Raw genomic sequence first — 22,763 nt, 5'->3', positions numbered from 1 at the left:
ACGCACATGTTCATAATGCGCTGTGTTCATACTTCAGCCATTGGTCATAGAGCTAGTGAGCTTGCAGTTCCATTTCCCAAAAAAACAGCAACATTCTTGGCTTTTAATGCTAACAATTACTGTAGTAAAATGCACTCAGGAATATTGAGTCATGGCACAGTTCAGTACATTGCAATTTTCTTTATGCACCAAACAGATGATACAGCACTACCATTACAGTTCTAATAAACCCTAAAACCGTACAATCTCTAGAGGCCACATAATGGCTATTTGCCTGACTTTGGACATTAGTGGTGACAAAGACGTGGGCAGATAGGGAGCAAATGCTGTGCTGATGAAATCAAATGGATCTGACTTCTATCAAGCTGTGTGTCCTGACCACCCTGAACCAGTTCTGATTCCACACAACGATGGAAGACAAATGGCTGATTTAATGCCAAAAGTGGCTGTTAGCGTCAGTTGGCATTGTGATGCCAGTTGACAGGGTGGATGAAGACAGATGCTGATGATTACGGGTGGCGCGGTGGGAATAATTACGTATAATGTGTGGTTATTTGGGACAAAACATTGGGACACAGGGAAAAAAACGGTAGTATGAATCTAAGATGGGGGACAGACTGAACAGCTGGGTTTAAGAATGATGACACAGGAATGGGGGATAAAGACGCAGGCACGACTTGAATGCTGATAAGCTTTTAGGCTGGAAGAAAACAAAAATAAGACTAAAAGACTGAACAGGGTTAGGGATGAGTGTGAAGACAGGGAGATAAAGGTGAAGCTGTGAACAAGAGACCTCTGGATGTGAAGACAAGCAAACAAGAAAAGGTAGCTTACATTTCTGGTCTTTCCAGGTGACGGTGGGCTCAGGCCGACCCACTGCCAGACAGTAGAGGTTTACATTCTCTCCCTCGTTCACTGAAACATTTTTTGAGATATTGACGATTCTGGCCGGCACTGAAAAACAAGATCATGCTATTAAAATATGACCTCAAAATCTCCTTTTTATTTCATAAATAATTGATAAGGTATGCCATTACAGCCTATTAAGGTGTTGAAAATGTGATGCAAATCCCTCCACCTTAGACAGACAGGCAATCAGCTGATTAATGATCTGTGCCTGAGTGCTTACCGAACTGTGCAACAATATGCTTGACCGTCTACTTAAAATGCACTGAATTCGAAAATGGGCTTTAAAATCTCATTCTCCTGACATCTAATCTAAATTGATCTTTAAAGAAAAGAGACATTTGTACAAGTGGTAGTCAGAAATTTTTATTTTTTAAGTGAATGACCACCCCTGAATACTGTTTTGCCCCAAACTCACAAAGTACTAGAGCACTATGCATGTAGTTAGTTTGATAACAAGATGGCCCTTGAATTTAAATGGCCCATTATCATTGTTTTTAATGAGCTTGGCCCCGAGATTGGTTTTTTTTTTTTTTTTTTTTTTTTTTTTTTTTTTTTTGCGAAACATCTACCAAGGATCCTATTTTTCTCTATCTTGCCAGAGTTGAAAACTTGCACGATAAAGCACAGATTGGAGTGGTGGTGAAGCTGCTCCTGCTTGACGCACTGACTTGAGGGTGTAATTATTTTGTGTGCTATCAAGCTAGGGCTGAAATTGCAGGCGACTTGGAATTAGGTATATGTGGTCATCTGTGCCAAGCTTTGGACCCTGCAGACAAGAGTGTTTGTTTGGCTGCAGTGCGATGTGAAAACTCTGTTAGTAAGCAGCTGACATCGTCTCTGCCACCTGTGAGCTGTGAGGCCTCGTGCTTTCATTCCAGCAGAATGTACATAATATATCCTGTTAAAAGTTTTCAGTTTCATCCTGCTGGTGATGTATGACTGCAACCTGCACGCTGCATAGTTCAAAATATGCAGAAGAAATTGTGCAGGACCAGGACCAGGACTCTGGGCAGTCCTGAGCCAATACATCATGTCACTCAGGATCAGTCAGACTCTCACTCACTTAGCTGCTGACTTGATGACTGAGCCCCAGTTGTGGTCCTGCACTGTCAGTTATTTAGTCAGGCAGTCGGACAGCCCCTTGTGTGCCTCATCTCCTCCACACACACATCCTCATCCATCTGATCTGCCTAACTTTCTCTTTATAAAGACAAGTAACCTTAACGGGTCACATGAAAATAACAAATGGGATTGGGCTTGGCTTTTTTATTGCAATTGACTTTCTGGTTACACACACACACACACACACACACACACAGGCCAACTAAGCTTTCAAGACATCAAGTAATTACATTTTGATGTAACCATAAATACTAACCTTAAATACTCAAACATCATAAACATTAACTACTAAGTTGTCTATCATAAATTTTAAGCATACATTTAGGCATGATTTAACAGAAAGGGAACACTGAAACATAACCATAGAAAATCTTAATTGCTTCCCCTGATGTCAAACCTCAATCACACCCAACAGACAGCACTATGCTTGGATGAATGACGAAATGCATAATTAAGTCATTTAGTGAATGTTTTTATCCAAGGCAGCTTACAGCACCATGAGCGCACACATTTTTTTTTTTTGTTCTGCAGTTGGCAATCAAATCTGCAGACTCTGGATATATTAGGGAAATGAGTCACGACTTATATTGGTTGCAGTAAACACACTCATGACAGATTCCTTTGCATCTGAACTCAGTTGCCAACCTTGGACGATGAGGTAGACATGGGCAATGCGGGGCTTGTTATTGGCCTGGAAGGTGCAGGTGTAGGGCCCCTCGTCAGTTACTTGCACCTTCTCGATGTGGATGGAAAAATCGCTGTTGTTGCTGTTGACCAGCGTCACGCGCTTGTCCAGCGACCACTTGTCTGTCCCCGTGAACAGGATGTTAGAGCGGTTCAGCCAGGCCTTGTGGGTCACCTCCTCGTCAATCCGGCATCTGTTGGAGGACAGGAGGTGATCAACAGTTCAGAGGCCTGTTTAACACTGTTTTGATGGGGTTGATATTGAAGGTGTCAATGCCGTGAAGTGTTATATTGCTGGTTGTTATATCGTATAACGGCTTGTAAATATATTTCATTACAGCAGGTAGCAGTTGGTACAGAATAACAAATAGGTGACGCATTAAAGGAGGCACCAACATGAAGTGTCTTAGTACAGAGTTGAGCAACCATGAGTCACCAGAACAGCATTGGTGCACCTTAAAATAGATTGTACAAGTGTCTTGAAGTTCTCTGAAGGGATAGGACACCATCCTCCTCAAAAATAACTTCAATCAGGTAGAAATGTTATCAATTTTCTTACTCTTATCTTTTGCACTGTAGGTAAGCATCTGCATTAATTATGTCTCTCTACTCATTTATTCGTGTTTTTCCTACATCATTTTATCTATCTATAACAACTTGGGTAATGCAGTACAAAGGAGCTAAGTTATATGCATCATCCCTGTTACTTAGGTGGAGCCAAATAGGTCAAATTATAAAAATGGATATCAGTCAGAGAAAAGTGTAATCAACAGCTTGAATGCTATTGGAGTCAGTTGGATGTAATGCAATCATACTATTATTCTTTGTTTTAACCACAAGACAACAGTGAAAACAGCGGAAGCAGTCCAAATGCATTGATATATGTCAACTGGCCATATGCCCAGAGGTGGCTATAGACTCATACTTGACAATGAATGGAGACATATATGGAAATAATGACAAATATAGGACAGGTGATTAAGGAGCAATAAATCAAAATTTCCTCTACAAAAGCTTGAGGCATTCTTCCAAACCGGAGCCTCTGGCCAAAGGTGTGACTTCAGTTCTTGGCTTGGCCACTAGATGTCCTTAGCTTCAACTAGTTTGAGGACATGCCTCTGTAGTCCCCATGTTTAATTGATATGACCTGTATAAATATCACTGTTGAGGTAGATCTTAGATCACCTGCCGAGTCAGCGGCAGTGACACCACAGTGCATAATAACCACAGTACACGTAAGCTTTGACATCTTTAACAAACAGGTTTTGAGGCACTGAGCTGATGGTTCAGGCTGACACATGACCCATGGGGCAAACCACTGCAAACAGGTTAGGAAACAAAGGGAAAGCAGAAAAAACACTTTGATTAAGATTCAGTTTGTAGCTGTTGGGTTTAAATAAAGAGACAATATATTAAAAAAAAAAACCTACCATAAAAATTCATTATCTGTGTAGAAACACTCTATTAATCTATTTTTAAAATTAATCACTTCTGTACTGATGATGTTGCTACAGGACTGCAAGCCCAGAGGAAATAAGCACCATAATAGCATCAAATGTTCCTCGTCTTAATGGCCCGCATCAAAGCCAACACAACAGCACTGTTTCAAGCATAACACAAGTATTTGTGCCACTTGGGCAAAAGTGATTTTACATGAAAATGAAGTTTATTTATAAAACTCTTTAGTCTCTTGTTTGTCAGCTATTGGCTGTCCAGTGAAGACTAAACTTACACACACATCTGATTAAATATGCAATTGCACTCTCCACAGATGAAGCTATCGAGACAGTTCTGTGCAGTGAAATCTAACTTGCAGTACTATTTGGAGTATGGCAAGTACAGTTCACAGCAGTGGCTCCAAATGGATGTGGTGGCAGATGGATACAGACTAGGGCTGGTATCCATCTCAAACACCAAGTCTGAGAGGTTGTGAAATGGTTTATAGGAGAACAAAGCAGAAATATACTGGTTATAGTCATACAACTTGTGTAGAGGGGTCACAAGCAGACATAGTTTTTTGTTTTAAACGGTCAAAAGCCAGAAGAGTTGGGGATTACTGGTTTTAAGAACCTCCACAGCTGCTCTATGCTCTGGTAACCTTGTGAATGTGGCACAATTATTATATCCAGAAACTAGAAAGACATGCTTGAGGTGCTTGTAATGATACCAAACAGTAAAAGCAGGAAAAGGGTGACACTGGGAGCAGAGATTTTACCACCCGGGTGCATTCAATTTAGTTTTTATGTGTGAAAACACGCAAATAAGTTCTATAGATTTGACTTCTGCACAGCATCAATAGAACAGCTTCAGGCTACACATCTTGATGACATTCCAGATCAGCATTCTGGTTCTTTGATTTCCAACTTTGTGCAAGACTTGTTGATGTTAACAAATATTGACAGAACTGTACTTGGCTTTGGAATAATATATTTTATTTTAGTGGAAGGCCCACTTTTCTTTCAAGGAAAAAAAACACAGAACTGAAAGAGGAATTTGTTCAGAGATCTGTAGAGGTGTAGGCTTAAAGGTGATGAAAGTAATGTTGACTTGGACTTCTTTTTCTTTTCTTTTTTTGGTGCTGCAGAGTGTACAGCCAAGCCAGGTCACATCCACGCAAGGGAAAAAGCAAGTTGGCTGTTTTTCTGCTTGGTTGGGAGCTGGGGAAAGCTGTGATTTCTACTTTATCACTCACAGTTAGGCAGGTGTGGTGGGATGCAGAAGAGGTCCACCTACAGAGCTGACCTATGCAACATTACTGTTACATCTAAGTAGAAGGAGAGGGTGACTGTAGAAAGACCAGGTGATTCCAACAACATCTGACAGGTATTATTATTTAATTAGCTAAAGGAAAAACAAAGCTGGAAAATATGGCACAATGTGGGAGTAATGTGATGGAGGATTGGCAATTAAACTGGCATGACAGGTGTGGGGGGGAGGGGGACAAACATGTTTTTCATGTAATTAGTAGGTGCAGGTGTAGGATCAAGAGTTACCTCAAAGTGACGCTTTCTCCTTCCAACACTGTAATGTTGTCCGGCAGGTGTCCGAATTCTGCTCCGTGCACACTGGACCCTGCCAAGAAAAATGAGAAAGGAGACCAATGAGTATTCAGTAATGGCACCAGACGCTTCGCTGGTGTTCATCAATCTCAGGTGCTCGTGGATCGACTACCTCACCAAATCCAGTTGGGGCAGGGATGTGCTCTGCATCCTGCTTACTTATTTCTTAAGGGAAAGTAATAAATATACTAAACAAAAGAATCACAATGTCTGCACTGACCCCCATACTTGAATAATGATTTGGTTTTACCCTGCATTCTGGTGGGAAGCGCGTTCATTGAACAGCACTGATAATGAGCCAAGGGAAGAGGATTCACGCGGAGCTGCCGGAGCGTGAAATGAAGGGACAGCAACGGTAACAGAAGGGATGCTCATCCTGCCTACCAATACACACACATATGCACACACACACACACAGAACAGAGGCACATGCTCACAATAGCACAAACACACAAGAACAGAGACACATCCTGAGAGCCATTAGTTGAAGAGGAAATACAAACTTGGCATCTGTGAGGTGTGTTTGACACACTTGGGTGAGAAAAAAAAACTTTGAAACAGTTTGAAGTCATTTTTGTGAACTGGCTTGGACTGCAAACAAAGATAACCAAAGACCTTATATGCTGGCAGTGATATTGCCTACTGAGGCAGGCCGCTCCCCAGTAAGACACCTGGCTCTGTCCATCTAAACTCTGCCAAATCACAGCGTGACACCAGATACCTCAGCTTGTGTCCTCCCTCCATCTCCAACAATCTCTTTCTCCCTCTGCCTGTAAGATGACCTCAATATCTCAATAGGTTTTTGCTGCGGTCTAGCCTTGAGGTTTAATAAAAGGTGACTTTATGAAACGAAGCCGCTGCAGTCAGGAGCTAAGAAGCACCTCAAGGTTTTGTTAAATAGCTGCACAAAGTCAAAGATGTGTGCAGACATGTTAAGCATGCCGAATGGGAATCCGCTAAGAGATGAGACCCAGAATGACGGCAATGCACCAATAAATGGACAGGAAATGTGGGTTTTAAATTAGAGGAAGACTCATAGTTTGATTACAAAGAATAATGAGAGAGGCTTCAGAATAATGATTCACATCATGGATTGCTAATCAAAAGATTTTCAAACTGCATAGCAGAAAGTCCTGAGAAGTGCCAACTACACTAAATAATAATTTATCATCTCTTAAAAAAAAGACTAATTACGGCTGTCCTTTATTTCTATGTTATTGAATGTAACAGTTGGCATATCTGTGTGAATACACCACAGTAAATATAGGTTATTATATTCATGCTTGTGTATTCATATATTCCTGTGTGTGAACCAGTTCATGGTTGTGTGTATAAGCAGTTACAGTATTGAGGTGTCTATTGTTCATGGGGGTGGATGTGTACATTTGTTTGCTGACATACCGGTGCAGAGCAAGAAAAGAGGACAAACTAATGACGCCTCAAAAGAAAACTGGCCCTGAAAATCTCCCGCTAAAAGCTGTAATCGCATTAATGGGTGCTGCTGCTGCTGCCACTGTTGCTGTGCTATCTAGGCCGGCCAAGGATGCCAGAACTGGCTCTGTCTCTCTCTCTCTCTCTCTTTCTGAAAGCCTTGGGGGAGGGGCGTAACACATTAACCACTGTGTCCAATGTTCAAAAACTGTCACAAGCTTTCGTTTATCTGTGGTTTTTACAATGGAGTAATGTCGCAAAGCATCGCTGTGCTCGTGCTCTCTGTCTTAGACTCAGACGGTCCTCACCACAAGCCCTCAGCTGTTCCCTTTCAAGTGCTCTGTATTCTACACACTAGACTTTATTTAGGTTAATTCAATTCAGTTCCAGGGCTTGGGGCTTGGAGACGGGTGTGACATGCTGTCATAAATACACACTACCCCACATACGCAATTACAGACACACACGTAGAGAAAAGACGCTCTCTATCACATAATGTAACCACTGGGACATACATGACGTGTGCACAAACACACAAACACACGCACACACATTTTGATTGAATGAATGATGTATGCATACACTGAATGCTCCAAACAACATTGCGAAGGTTACAAACCAGTGGGGAGCTATTCCCATTTCCCTACTCAATTCCCATTTTCACAGCTCGATTGGCACCTCGCATTCTAAAACCTGTATCACCCTGCCTCCACTCCCAGGCACAGCACAACATGATAACCAGGTCAAAACATTCAGCCCACACTTCCTCTCACACATTGAACCGGGGGACCAATCACAGACTTTACGCACACGTACGCAAACACACTCATTGATGAGCCAAACCAGCTGAGATGAAGGTTTGTGTGAGTTCATCGTGGCAGCAAACACAGCAAGGATTCACTTCATGTTCTACGTGGTAACTACAAATTTGACTTCATCCAGACGCACAAAAGTCAAACCACACACCGGGAAATGCACACATACGGAAATATTTAACATCCACTCTCCTTGATGCACGCACACACCCACTCTTGTATGACCCTTTTCGACCTCTGTCATTCACTTTGAATGCTCATTGCACAGTGAACTTGTTGCTTTGACCTTTGTGCAGGTTAAGGCACTCACCCAAAAGTTACACTGTGGAAATCAGCAGCTTGTCTAGAACAAACAAACAGGACCAGTGTCTTTTATTAAGAGATGGGAGACTACCTCTGTCCTGACACGAAGGTGACCTCAGGACAGCGCTGGGGCTCACACGCTGCTTTTTTTCCTACTTGCTTGCAAAGCATTGCGTGAGAAGCAATCAAATATTATTATTTGCTTGACGGCTGAGCTACTTTGTTTTTGCACCAAGATAATATCGAAAACCTGATGCAGACCACGATGCATACAGACACAGCCCTTAGGAATGTCAACTGACTATATGCAGTGGCTAGAACTACTGTAGATTTATAGTTAAGGTTGATGACAGTAAATAGAAACAATCGTGACAAATGTGCACAGATATAGGGGAGATGAATTTCTAAATGTAAAAGTTAAGGCTTCGCAGAAGTCACTACATTTCATCTTCTGTGCGTCTGCTCCTAAAATATTTTAGTCTGGACCAAACTGGAGGACTGACCAACATTACCATCCCTGGAGCCGTGGATGCAGAACAAAAAAAGAAATCTAATAAATAATAAAACTGAATCTCTACTATTTCATTGAGACAGCATCTTCTGCTAATTACCACCTTTCTTTTGTTAAAATTCAATGATGACATATGATGCAGTTATTCATTCTTCATGCTAAATGAGATTTTTGGGCCCAACATTTAGCCAAAGCAATCATACTGTAATAAAATACGGTGGCAAATGGTTATTGCCTCTACAGATAAGGAATATAAAGTGTGCATCTGCAGCATCTCATTTATGGGCGAGTGGGAGTGTTGGGTGTAAAACAACAGAATGTAAACATCATCTGGCTTAATGACAGCATGTGTCTCCCTCCCTTTGATGTAATCCACATTATTTGTCCTTTTCGGGCGATTAATTCAAATGTAGCCAGCCAAACACAACGGACATGATCAAACAGAACAATAATGAGTCCGGAGTGCAACCAGCAGAGTGCTGTTGCATGGCCAAAACAGAATCTTCAGACGTCACTTTGAATTTCTGGGCTACTTTTAGCTTTATTGATCCCTATCTCAAATTCTCCTTTTTCTCTGCTCCCTCCTGGGGCTCAGCGTGCAGGCTGATGAACTGCACCCACCAGGAGGATTCAGGAGTCTTGCCCGTTGACACTCCAGAAAGGAGTAGCTTGCCAACAGGAAAGCTTAAACCACCAGGGTAGCCTGGTGGTTTAAGCTGCAGACTCTAAATGTGGAAACACAAAACAATGTGAATACCCCCCCCACACACACACACACTCCACCCACCCCCCTGGAAAAACTTTTTTTCTTTAGTGCTTTAGTACACTACTTTACTAAAACACTACTTGACTAAAACAAATATGGATTTGTCTATGGCTGAAAAATCCTGAGCCTGTATAAAAGGCAACTGACTTTGAATAGAGACATGATAAATAACAATGTAGAACACTGGTGGTGAACACTGCAGTGGCCCCTGGTGTTGACGTGGCCACCAGCATATTGAATTTCGCTGCTCACTGTTGTCTTTCGCAGCTACACTCTGTCCTGGCCACTGGTCTCTCGTCCTTGCAATGACCTGCTGCTTTGGCACACAAATGGAACCCTACCTCCATACCATACATGTACACACATGTACAGACACACTTGACTGCCATCCAAATGACCCCCCTCAAGCCTTTGTCTGCACACAGCATTAAGCCTTGGGTCTAGATTTGTCTGGCATTTTTAAGAGAATAAAATTTTATGGACATGCCTGAGGGATTGCACTCAGGAAAACACTGGGCAGAGAGACTATTTATTTATCTATACTGTCGCTCTTCCTTTGCCATTCAGTTCTGCTGTTCTACATTCTGCAAAAGCAGAAATCTATTTTGCTCATCTGTGGATAACACTTTATCTATTGTTGGCCCATAGGTAGACATTCACATAATTCCCTACACTTGTGGTCCAGTGTTTTTGCCTCTCTGCTCTCCTGCATTGTGTCTTTTGTCTGTAAAAACGTTGGAAGGCTGTTTGCTCAGTACCCACGAGACATCTATTATGTGATTTGTATTCTCTTGACTTTTACATGCGCCTGTTTGTAATTGCACTTGCTACTGGCAGACACTTATGAGTAGAGCTCTATTGAGCTTTACAACTTTAGCCTGCGCAGTCCTTGCAAGGCTGTCTTTGTACTCTTCATCTATTCTGTATTGCCCTTGACGATCAAATAAACACAGAGAGGAGGGAAAGCTACCTCTGAAAGCATGATTGGCGTCAAGACGGATAATGGCAGAGGCTATAATGAAACCCATAACAATAATCCGTTTTAACGGAGGCTACTGTGATTTTGAAATTGAAAGGAGAGGGATAGAGGCATAGCACAAGGTTGGTGGAGAGAGGTGAAAATAGATAGCCAGGGTGAGACGAGGTCTTGAAAAGAAAAGTCACTGAGAATGGGGAAAAGCTGTAGTGGAATATGGAATTACAGCATGCTGTGGAGCTGCAGTAGTAGAAGCAGTAACAGTAGCAGTAGTAATACAGTTATAGTAGCAGTAGTATTAGGTGATAAGAGCAGTATTGGCGTTAGTAGTTGCAGCTAGAAAAGGAGTGATAGAGTAGCATCAATATGAGGAGGAGAGAAAAGTGCAAGGACACAGTCGGTAACATTGGGGCAGAGAGCAGAGGAATGGAAAGACACACCCGCATAATTAACAACGGCATGGTGCAGCCAATTAAATATTTACAGAGGCACTTCCCTCCGACACCTTGATGATGAAGAGAGGCAGCCCAAGGATTATCAGATGCTGGGAGCCTCAGGCAGGAGACAAGGGGTTGGGGGTGGTGGATTAAACATTAACTGGCACAGATATCCCTTTCTCTCCCTCGTCTGATCCCATTAACTCTGGATGGCCCAAATCCAACCTCGTGTCCACCTCTGTGAAGCCCTATCTTCCTGCCCTCCTCCTCCTTCTTCTCCTCTTCTTCACTCCACTACTCATTCAGCCCCTCTACTCCCTATCGACGAAATCTCCGACTTCCCTCATGGCTCCTTCCACCCTTAGCACCACCTGTCAGGGACAGAACAACAGGAGAGCAGGGAGAGAGTGATTGGCGAGGAGTGAGAAACCACCTGGATGCCTCGCTCAACAGCACAACAAGATGGATATGCAGGTCGCCTGCTTTTCACAATTGCTGGTGAAGCAAAATGGATGTCGGCAGGATTCCACTTGACAGGAAATCTAAGAAATGTCAGAGAAGTCACGGTGAATGAATTGTTTTGAATCTGTCTGGTAATGTCATTTTTCCCCCTCTCAGACCAAAGATGTTTTTTCTTGCTGGAGGAATGTGGTGGAATGACTGAAATAAGTGTTTACGTGACTGTAGCTTATTTTGACATTAACTGCTCTGCTGAGCTCGTTCTGAGGCATCAGGAGGATTGGTTGGACATTTAGCTGCTCATCATTCAAGGTCATATATCTGGCTGGCCTCACAGGACCCCCCACATACCAACTATTCTGACACACATTCAACTGCTAACACAACTTGGCCTCACAAACATGCCAAAACGATCAGCATTTACAGAAAAGCAGGGCATCACCCTCGGGTGTCTGACTTGGCCTTACCAAAGATGTGACATCTGCCCCTTTTTTTATTGTACACATGCTGCATCCACAATTCTGCCTCTGGCCCCCTCCCATCCGGCGTCTCCTCCTCTCTCTCCCTCCCCTCGTCTCCCTCCCACATACTAATCCCTCTTCACACATCAATCAATAGAGCACTGCAGAGTGCAGAGAGCCATACAGTACTCAATGCAGCAGTTGTACAACTTCAATGGGCAGCCACAGATCTTTACCATTGAATCAAGCGCGGCCAGGGAGAAAAGCCGAGCGTGCTAAAACCAGGGACGAGCCCCACTCCGCTTTCTTTTACCCCCCATTTTCCTTGGACTGGCGCCTAAACCCCTTAGCACTCTTGAAATCAATACAGTAGTTAAACTGTTACTTCCTTTCCCAGTGAGTACACACACACACACGTCAGCCTTACACAAGGCCCTGTAGACTCCCCTAAATATACCCTGTGCACTGGTAATTTGACAGATTTGTGGGCAAGTGCTGTCACTGCTTTAAAATAGAAGCTTAAAATACTGATTCACCCCAAGCTGCACTGCATCTAACATCCTCAGACAATAATACACTTTATAAGCAGCAAAGAGGAATGGAACACAGCAGCATGGTGCCTTCTTTGATACTGAACAAATCAGAGTTGTAAATTCCCTTTTTACTGTCATGTTATGGTGAAAGCATATGTTGAAGGGACAAGAGCTAGGCTGCAATATTAGCATCTCATTGTCTTGTATTCATGTCTATTTTACTGGGCATTTTTGGGCTGGGCTTTGTCACTTGAATCTGATAAAATCACAGAAAAACAACCGGGTTAATGTTTTATACAATAAAGTGTCTCTCACTGTTTTGCACTATATCAGACAAACTCCTGTGTAAAAATAAATAAATAAATACTTAAAAGATTAGTTAGTTTTTAATCACTGATTTAGACAACAGAATTTTGTAAAATGTTAACACACTATGATCATATCAACAAGAGGTAATTCAACTTGAAGTCTACAAATCATAATATTGAATTATTGCCCAGCCTACTACAAGATCAAAAATAAAAAATAAAATAAAGCTGTGAATATGTTCTGGTGTTGCATATTTTTATTTTTTTGGGAATTCTGTCAGATGCTGTGAGACTGAACAAATATTTCTAGCCATGCAGTTAAGCTTCCAGCACAGTGGCAAGGCTTACCCTATAGTTTACACTTGAGCCGCTAAGAGGCTACAATAAAAACAGCAATTACTGGGCGATAGTGACAGGAGACAAAGAAGTGTAATAGCATGGGAGCAGTTATTTTCGATAGGACCATTGGCTGTAAAGTGGAGTCAAAAAGAATGAGGCATCAGAAAGTCAGCTGAGTGTTGGGCAGCCTGTGTGTGAAATGGATGACCAGGCAGTACAAGCTGCCAATGGTCATTTATGACACACTTGAAAAGTAGGACTAATGAGAAAAACAGAGTTTGACAAGAGCTCGAGAATTACTGCCACTGTTGTTTATCTGGACATTAACTTACACTGAAAGAGCTGAAATCATGCAATTTCCATCAAAGACAAAAGACGATGTGCTGCATTCAGTGAATTTTGAACAAAGTCTTGAATCAATGAGGAGCTGAATAAAAGATCTCATTTAGCTTTTTGTTTAGATTTTTTTTTTTGCATTCATAAGCCTTTACAGCACCACCACTGACTTAGCTTATTAATTTTCCCTCCACCATTCATTCATACTGATAATGACATATTTCTGATGAAATATGCAAAATATGTAATATACTCAAACAGAGTAATAAGACCAGTTAATTGTGATGACTGAATGGAGGGCAATTAGCTGCTGTCTATAGCCACCATGGTAATGAGCAATCTAAAATAAGTCATTCTTTGTCTCTGCCTCTTGCAAACAGCAAAACAAGAGGGAACAACATTTTGGCAACAGGAGAGCAGCAATGTTTTCACATCAGCAAACTTCAAGCTTGGTGAATGCACAAATAACCTGATGGTTTGGTGATCGTTCCAAATGCACCTGGGTTACATCTAAGCACATGTGTGCATCCATGAATTCATGCATGTGTGAATATTGTATTTGAGTGAAGAGTTTTTGAGTTGTTGTCCATCTCGGTATTCATTTATGTATGTATATTTATGTTTGTGTGTTGTTCATGACCACTGGGCTGCTCATTCAGGGATCTTGCTGCCTGCTCCATGAGGGGTGGTGAGAGACTGAGGGTGAAAGGAGGAGAACCAGGCAGGGAGGAGTGGAGGAAGGAGGCGCAGGGTGTAGTGAAAGAGAGGGGAAAGAGTTGGGGGCAGGAGAGGGGAGGAGGTGATGGCCAGAGCCCAGGGGTAAGGTGCTGTCAGGATAATTCACAGCAGCAGTACTTGCTGCGAAGAACAAAACAGAATTACCTGAGGGAACAGAAATCAGCTAACACCTGCTTAGGAGGGAGCTCCTGAGGGATGGAATGGGAGAAGGAAAGAAAAAAAGAGGGAGGGAGGGAGGGAGGCATGGTGCAGTGCACTAAGACGCTGGCAAGTACAGATGAAGCAAGCATGAGTGTGTGTGCAAGTGAGAGAGAGAGCGCGAGATAGAGAGAGAATGTGCATCTATGTATTTGCAAGCTTGTGTAAATCCGTTAGTTGCGTGGGTGTTTGTGAATCTGTGTGTGTGTGTGTGAGAGAGAGAGTTTAAGTGAGTGTTTTCGTGCATGTGTTTGCATACTTCCGTCTGTTTGTGTGCAGTTGGATTCCGCCTGGCTGTGCCCACAGCCATCCTTACAGCTGTGGATGGGGTTCATTTGCATTCTGAATCGCGGCAGCCCTTGCCATTGTTGCTCCACTGCTGTGACTCGGCACCACTAGCTCCTGCACACATAGCCGCTGTGCCAGTTATGTTTGGCTACAGCTGTGCTGGAGAGCCCATGGCAGACATTCAAACCGCCAGCACGAGCCCAGGCCTTGGTCTGTAAGTTGGAGTGAGTTTGGTTGACGTCATTTCCCTTTGTGGGTTACATGGTTCACTAGACTAGAGTGTATTCTCCCTCAACAAATCTTGGAGCTCCCTCCTCTTTCTCTCTGCATTCTTGTCTTGCACCAGATGGAAGCCGGATGACTTCTCGGCTAGCTTCTGGCGCCTTTTTGCCACTGCTCGATTACAGAGAAGCCCCTACCCGTTCCCTCGACAGCATTGATAGTCTTGCTCACATGCTCCCTGGTTGCTCTCTTCATCTTGTTGAGCAAACAGGCCCTCTGAGTTAAAAATATACCAAACTTTGAAGACAAGCCTCCCTCCCTTTTCACCCTCCAACCCCTTCTTTCAGCCTGGGTGATGACATGCCTTTGGTATCTCTTTGGAGAAGCCGGTGCATTAGAAAAGAGCAATCGATATAGAGCCCATTTAATCTTTGCAGCTGAGCAGAACTGAGAGGGGTCTCATGTATGACATGCAGAAAAAATACTGAGAATCAAGAAAAGAGAGATGAGAAGAGAGGTAAAGGTGAATTAATGTGTCATAGTCTGTTTGAGGAGGAAACAAGCATGCAGCCAGTTACTTGGGGCAAAGCTACACTGCGTGTTTTATGTCAGCCTTGGTGGACTGAGCCACTGATGAATCTGCTGGCTCATGTTCCTGATGAAGCTGTTTTACCAAAGCCTGAGGCTAACGAGGAATATGAGGAAATCAGGGGCATAACTAAAGCTGTGACAGAAGTAATGTGTAATTAAATACAGTGCCACTGGCTAATTTGCCTTTCATTTATCTCTACACATCAGTTTCTTCTGTGTTTTCTTATTGTGTTTTCTCGCAGAAAGGGTTGTGTAACTCCTATTGTGGAGGTTATTAATCTTTCAGTGCACTGTTACAAACATAAACAAATTCCTAAGTCACCATAAGTTATTAGAGGGCTGTCTCCTTGGAGCTGTTTGAATTGGATTAATGCTCCTTCATGTGAAGCACTGAAAATGATCGCTGGCTCCCCTTTCCCTCATGTGTGAATGAGCTGCAAAAACAATTTTACTACTGTGCCACAAGCACACATAAGCACATGAAGACTGCAGATGTTCCTTATGTATATATACACAAAAATATTATAGCAGGTATTGCATTCACACACACACACACACACACATACATATGTATGTATGTATATATATATATACTCCTCTCACTTGCTCTGTGACATGACACTTGTAACTGTCGATAACCACAGCAACAAAAACGGGAGAATCATTTATTTTTCAAGGGTCTTACACTTTACAGCATGCAGTACCCTATGAAACAAAGAGGCATTAAGACATAGCTATCTTCCTTAGACATAAATTGAACTATTAATAATAAAACATGCGCAGCTGCCAGGATGTATTGCAGATGTCACAGACTGAGTAAAAATGAGTGTGCATGGCAATGACTCTTGCTCAAGTGAAAGCTTATGCTACACTGTAAGGAATATTTCCATAAAGTACTATGAAACTAATATAAACTTTGAAGTGGAAATAGAAGTGTGCCCTTTTTCAGCTGCATAACGTAGCAACATTTTATATAGCCTATGCTTAGTGTAAAACACACTGAGGACAGCTGTCAGACAGCTTCTTCAATTTACATGTCATTCATTATTACTGCTCCTAAAGTGAGCAAGTGAATGTGTCACAGCCAGACTGCTTTTTAACACATAATTTCTAACCTTTTTACAAGCTGTCTCATTATCTTCACTCCATACTGCATCGGCATTGACTTCATCCGCAAATGACCCGACAAAACATTAGCCAGATGTTTATATCCTACATTCGCACACGAGTCTGGAGTGAAAGATTGAAATAAACCCCCTGAGACATAAGTTAACCTCGTGCAAGACATGATTGTGCCTGAGTCAGTACATTCAGAGAGTAAGTGGGGAAAAAAAAAAAAAAAAAAAAAAACTTTTTGAACAAAGAGAAAATGATGGAGAAGATTAGGTGAATATTTGCAAGGAAAAAAAGAATCCACCCTGGGATTTTTTTTTCACTGTTATGTAACTTATCATCAATCTGTGATGTTCAGTGTGTTCCAGGAGTTATTTTCTGGTGAAGTAATTGACTTTTTTTTGGTGTACCCACTTTGCCGCAATCTGCCTCATCTACTTCTATTAAAGCTAGTGATTTTGTGTGGTTACTACAACTGCAGTGCTAGAGCAAGAGCGTGAGATGTCACATTGAAAAAATATTACTTGTGTCCTTGAAACATGACATTTTCTTAGCCTGCATTTTTTTTTTTACATTTTCATCTGTCAGCTGAAAAATTGGTATCTCAGTCTAGTCTGCACTGAATTTTCTTCCTGTAAAATTGTTGGTCCTTATTGGTGCAAATTGGATTGGTGAGGCTAGAACCAAGACTGTTGATTTTGTACAGTACAAAGCTAAAGACATGTTGTGTGTGATGTCACATCATGCAGGTGTGTTTTCACAGCATTAGAAATGCATTTTCCTTGAGGAAGAGGAAGATGTAAGAAAAGAAGCTGACAGAGAGATGAAGAACTAGGAAAAAGGGAGAACACTCAAAGAGGCAGCTCATTCTTATTTGTTAAAGACCTTTTCTGACCTCAGACCCCAAGCCTAATGTTTTACTTCTTCCAGCAGTTGTCAGTTGTCAGTTGTACTTTTTTAAGGGGAGACTTTTTCTCAGTTTAAGCCCTTATGTGCTGAGCTAGACACATTGTCAGAATCTAAATGAATTTTGATGCTTTTCTCACTCTGTTTCTCCTTATTTCTTTTCTGTAGTTCTGTATGCTTACTTGTATAGCCTAGTTGTTTTACTCAGTGTCTGTGTGCATGGCTGTCAATCTCTCAATCTGTTATGCACCATAGGGTACATTGCTGATGTTTGCATATTTTATGTTGTGAGCTTGCATGCAGAAGCCACGTATACTTATGGATTGACGTTTGACTGTTGCCTAAACCTCTCCCCCAAACAGTGATTGTCCACTAATCTGGTCGTCTGTCAAGCTTTGGAATTCTCTGCATGTTGAAGCAGTGTGTCTACTGGGGTTGTAGTAAAAATGTTTGGAAGGGGGTGTCTCTTCTTTAGTCTTTCACAAACCAAAAGTGTTAAGGAATGCATTAGACAGTGTTTAGGCTCCATCTTAAGGTGCTACATTAGCATGTTTGGCTAACTAGCTTACTGTCTACAGACGTTTCCAAGGCCAAGGAGCTTAGCTAACTACTACTTGCAGGTAATGTGTAAAATTTAGCCATCAAGTGTATGTGTAAGGCCCCTTTTACAAGAATCTCATTTTGAAATAAGTTATCTGAAAATTTGGTTGGACACACATCCTCATGGAGTAATGTGATCCCGTGGGAATACATGTCACGTATGTGCATTTTAAGCTTTTTGTGTGTCATTTTACATGTGTGGCTTCTTGCTTAGGATTGGGTATTAATAAGAAGAGAGATTATAAGGGTAAAATCACATGCTACCTGGCTGCAGTTGTTGATCTGCTGGCAACAGTATATAGGCTACGTATCATGTACTTTGCTGATCCTAACCTGACCTGTCTCTTTTTGCTCTCCTATTGCCATCTTCTTTCAACAACCTTCTCCTCCTCTCCCCTCTTTCTCCCTCTCTTCTTTCTTATCTTCTCACCTCCTTGCTCATCTCCTCTCCGCTGCAATGCCACCGCTGATCTTCTCCACCCCCTAATTCAGCAGCTTATCTGAGCATACAAGTTCCACAAAGCTCTATGATCCCTGTCACCTCGCAGGGCTCGTGGGAATCATGAGTCAGTGCTGCAGATAGACGATGACGGTGTAGGAGCTGGTTGGGGGGGTGAAAGAAGGTGGGAGGTTTAGGAGGTGACAGAAAGAGAGGTGCAGGGGGAGGAAGCACTGTTGGGGAATGCTGAGGAAGTCGGAGAACAAGGAGGGGAAGAGGGAGATGCAGTGAAGTGCAGACCAGAGGTCACAGATAATAGAAAGCTGAGGGGTCCTGAAATAAAATAATACCTGAAAGAGGAAAATGAAAGAGAGACAAAAGCATCCTGTTGGTTGTGCAGCATAAATCCTTCTACATGTGAGTTTCTGGGGTCAGGACCTTTGCTGTATTTAATCTGCTCTCCTATGCTTCTAGTCATATAGAACTATATTCTTGTCAAATAAAGCAGAGATCCTTTATAATGGTGTAATTTAAAACAGATGCAAGAAAGAGACAGAGCAGAGTTAGGTAATGGATATAAATTTTAAAAAATATGGAGAGAAAAAGCAGAAAGAGAGTGAGAGACACAGCTCCCCAGATAAAGACAGAGACAGACTGTCGTTGTTAGAGATTTAGTGCAGATGTGTCACACAAATCCTGATCTTTAGTCAGACTCTGACAGGCACAAAGAACATCTTGCTGCCACGCAGAGGCCCCCTGTTAGTCCTCCTCCTCCTCTTCTTCCTCATCATCTCCCCCTCTTCAGCCCCCCTCTCCTCGAGCTTCTGTCTCTGTTGTCACTTCCTCCCTGCCTCATTTCTCCATTTGCTTCACTCCATTCCTCCCGTTTCTCTTTTGCTCTGCATCATCTCTCCCTTCTCTCTCGTTTTCTCAGTGCACCTCAACCTTCTTGACTCCATTTTCACGCTTTCAATCCGCCTCTCCTTCTGCTTTCTCTCTCTCGTTACTGCTCTTCTACATTCTTTTGAGAGAGATATTTCATTAAAAAGCTTCAAAAGCCAGTTTCCGCTGCCTCGTCCACTCTTGCCATCTCGGTCGGTCCCCTCTCTTCCCTCCCTGTCTCTTTCCCTCCCCGTGTGTCACTCTCTTGGTGGATTTTTGCTCCTCGTCTCCCTCGCCTCTCTCCACTAATGAATTTTGGGCACTTTGCAGCCACAGATGGTGCAGCAGGCAGCCGCTGGCGGCAGGGCTCTGACTTAACAAAGAGGGAAAGAAAGACAGAGTGCTGCAGCGATAGACCGTCTGCCATCACCTCTTTTAAAAATACACATCAATGAATATACCTTCACCTAAACCTCCCTTACTCCCATGCTGCACGGACAAAAAGTGATGTACACACTCCAGCCAGACAGCCAGTGTGAGCATTTATACCACCTATTCACTTTTAATGTACTTTCTCTTTTTGCTCCTTCCTCCACCACTCTCTCACCACCCATCCTTTTTCTTATTTTACAGTGGCTCTCTGGTTAATTGCAAAGCCTTGTTTCTCTCTGGCAAGCTTGAAACCCCTTTCCCTGCAAGGGAGCCTTCAGGCAAGGAAAACAACCCCAAAGTTGTGTTTCTCTCCCCATCTTTTCAACAGGCACCACACCCCTATCTATGTTTTTTTTTTTTCTTTGTTTTTTTTTTAATTCAACTCACACACATCCCAGGGACTCCATGCTTAATTCATTCTGCCCCTGGTCTCTGAAAGCCTTAAAGGCATCAGAAAGTAGGTGAAGGCACCAATAATGGAAGTATGCGGAAGGTGATGAATGAAGCAAGGTTTGGATGAATTATTTGTTCAGTAAAAACATCCAAGGTCTCAGTGAAAACATTTCAAAAGTAGAATTTCACTTATTTTCAGTCTCGATCTCATTTTGGTAGTCAGGGGTCAGGGCATCTTCAAGGGGTCACGGGATAAACCTGAGGGATCATGAGATGATTTACAGAATATAAAAAAGGACAAAACACTTTGTGGCCTCACAAAATTATGTATTTTCCTTGACTTCTGTCTATTTTGTGTGAGAAACTGGGTACTTTTACCTCTTCACCTCATCCCAGGCCTCCCAACCAACCATCAAACTACTCCAAAGTTATCGTCATTTGAGGAGAGGTTGCAAATAGACATCGCTTCAATTTAAGAAATCAAAACATTAAAAAAAGTTTGAAACCTGTGATCTAAAACACATAATTTGGAGGTAAAACCAAAAGTGAGTGTACCCAAATTTGCATTTTGGGTGAGCTTACTTTCCAATTTCCAGATTTCAAAATCTCTTGACTTGGTGAATATGTTGTTTTTACTCCTGACATGTAAGATGGCCAAACCAAGAGAAAATTAGAAAAAATATTAGGCCCAATAAACCAAAACGATCCATTAGACACATTCCCTTTAGCCTGCCCTGGTGCTGAGCACAGGTGTAATCGCCAGATGAGCATGTTACCTCTGCCTAACCCTCAGCTCTAACAGTATAATGTAAATACAGCGGATACTGTAAATACAGGGACATCAGAGAGAAGACTGTGTACTCGGTGTATCTTGTGTGGGCGTCCCTATATGGTCAGCATGTCCTGAGGTAACACTGAATGATTTATGAATTATGGGGGATTTAACACGCTCAAATGGCACTGCTCTATGCTATTCTATGGCGAGCCTCTATAGAGAGCTATGTATAGAACCAATGAGCATATAGGTTAATTGTACTAACTCAAGGGCGTCCCAGATGTGGTGCCCTTGTGAGTTGTACCATTGTACATTTTAAGGCCAAGTGATCCCTCCCCCCAAAGGTTTCCTCTCCCCCTTTCTCCAATTTGTCTCTCTCTCTCTTTCACTTACCATCTTTTTCCTTCCATTTCTCTCTCTCCCCTCTGCAAACAAACTGCCTCGTCATCATCATCATCTCCCTTGACAATGTTGGTTGCTTTCAGCGCCCCAGGTGAAAGCTGTTCTCCCACGCAGGGGTCAGAAGTTCAAGTCCTCTGTCTATTCCCAAACTTTTTGGGAAAGTGGGCAACATCACCTTGCTGTGCTTTTGTACTCTTGACATTTTAGACAAAGTACTTGTGATAAAATAGAGAGGGGAAAAAATGCCTAGACTCAGGGGTTTTCTGGATGTTCAGGGAAGCAACACAGGGTATTGATGTAGAAGTTAGATCTGTTCTCCCTGGTGTTACATGATTTTCTGTGTGGCTGCTGGACTCTATTTAAAAACCTCACACCTTTTCTGGAGGTGTAATGGCTGGATTACATGCTGAAACATTAACAATAACACCATTATATAATAATGCATTTAATATATTTTTTGATAATTGACTTACATTTTTGCACCTCCACATCTTCATTTCTTTTAGGAAGACAGAGCATTTATTGTACTGCTCCTTCTAATCACCATTACAAACCTTAACTGAATTAGAAGTGGGCGACATCGCTGTATATGACAAAGAAGACAATAGAACAACGGGAATTAACTGAACAATCCACAAAATAAAAGTTAGAAAATCAAGAGAAGGCCAAAGAAAACAAATGGATTTTAAGATGTTTTATAAACATGTGCTCTAATTTGGCTTCTAGAGACTTAATAGCAGAAATGACAGATGGTGATGTCTCTGTTTGGCTAATCCAGTGCATTAAATACCTTAAATCAATGCCCTTGATCACATTACTGCAAAACTCAGTATATTTACAACATGGAGCTCCAGCACTTAAAAGATGGAGCAGTTGAGGGCTGTAGCTTATTATTAATTCATCATTTTTGATTAACTGGTTTAGTCTATAATATGTTAGAGGGTATTCAAATTGCTTGTTTTCTCTAACCAGCACTCCATAAACCTTACACTGTTCACTTTACAATGATATAAAATACAGGAAAACAAGTAATTATCAAAATTTCCACTGTACAAAAAGCAGCGCTCACTGATTTGCAACATTGCCCCAAATGGACCATAAGCAGAGATTTTCAAGGAATACTACCTTGGTAAAAAGGCTTTAGAAACTCCAACCAGTTGACAAATATCTGTCACCTCAGGATATCTATCTTCATGTCTCCCACCTCTAAACTGTACTTCATCCCATCATGAAAGCAAATGACTGTGCTTCATCTCCTCTCTTTCCCATATTAACACATCACACTCCTCGCTTGCTCACGCAGTCCTTGTCCCTCCTTCTGTCTCTCTCCCAGAG

At 42.1% G+C, this 22,763-nt stretch overlaps 1 protein-coding gene across 1 annotated transcript in view; it reads right to left on the bottom strand.

The window, feature by feature from the left end:
* Positions 1 to 22,763, bottom strand: part of iglon5 (IgLON family member 5) — a 90,684-nt gene that overhangs the window by 15,591 nt on the left and 52,330 nt on the right. Inside the window, exons 2-4 of the mRNA XM_018700001.2 lie at positions 5,709 to 5,787; positions 2,677 to 2,909; positions 835 to 954 (exon numbers count right to left, since the gene is read on the bottom strand). Of these exons, the coding sequence (XP_018555517.1) occupies positions 835 to 954; positions 2,677 to 2,909; positions 5,709 to 5,787 (432 nt within the window). The remainder of the gene's footprint in view (positions 1 to 834; positions 955 to 2,676; positions 2,910 to 5,708; positions 5,788 to 22,763) is intronic.

This window comes from Lates calcarifer, linkage group LG15 (genome assembly GCF_001640805.2).
Source record: "Lates calcarifer isolate ASB-BC8 linkage group LG15, TLL_Latcal_v3, whole genome shotgun sequence".
Taxonomy (NCBI): domain Eukaryota; kingdom Metazoa; phylum Chordata; class Actinopteri; family Centropomidae; genus Lates; species Lates calcarifer.
Note: the sequence above shows the minus strand (reverse complement) of the source record. Positions and strands in the feature narration are given on the sequence as shown.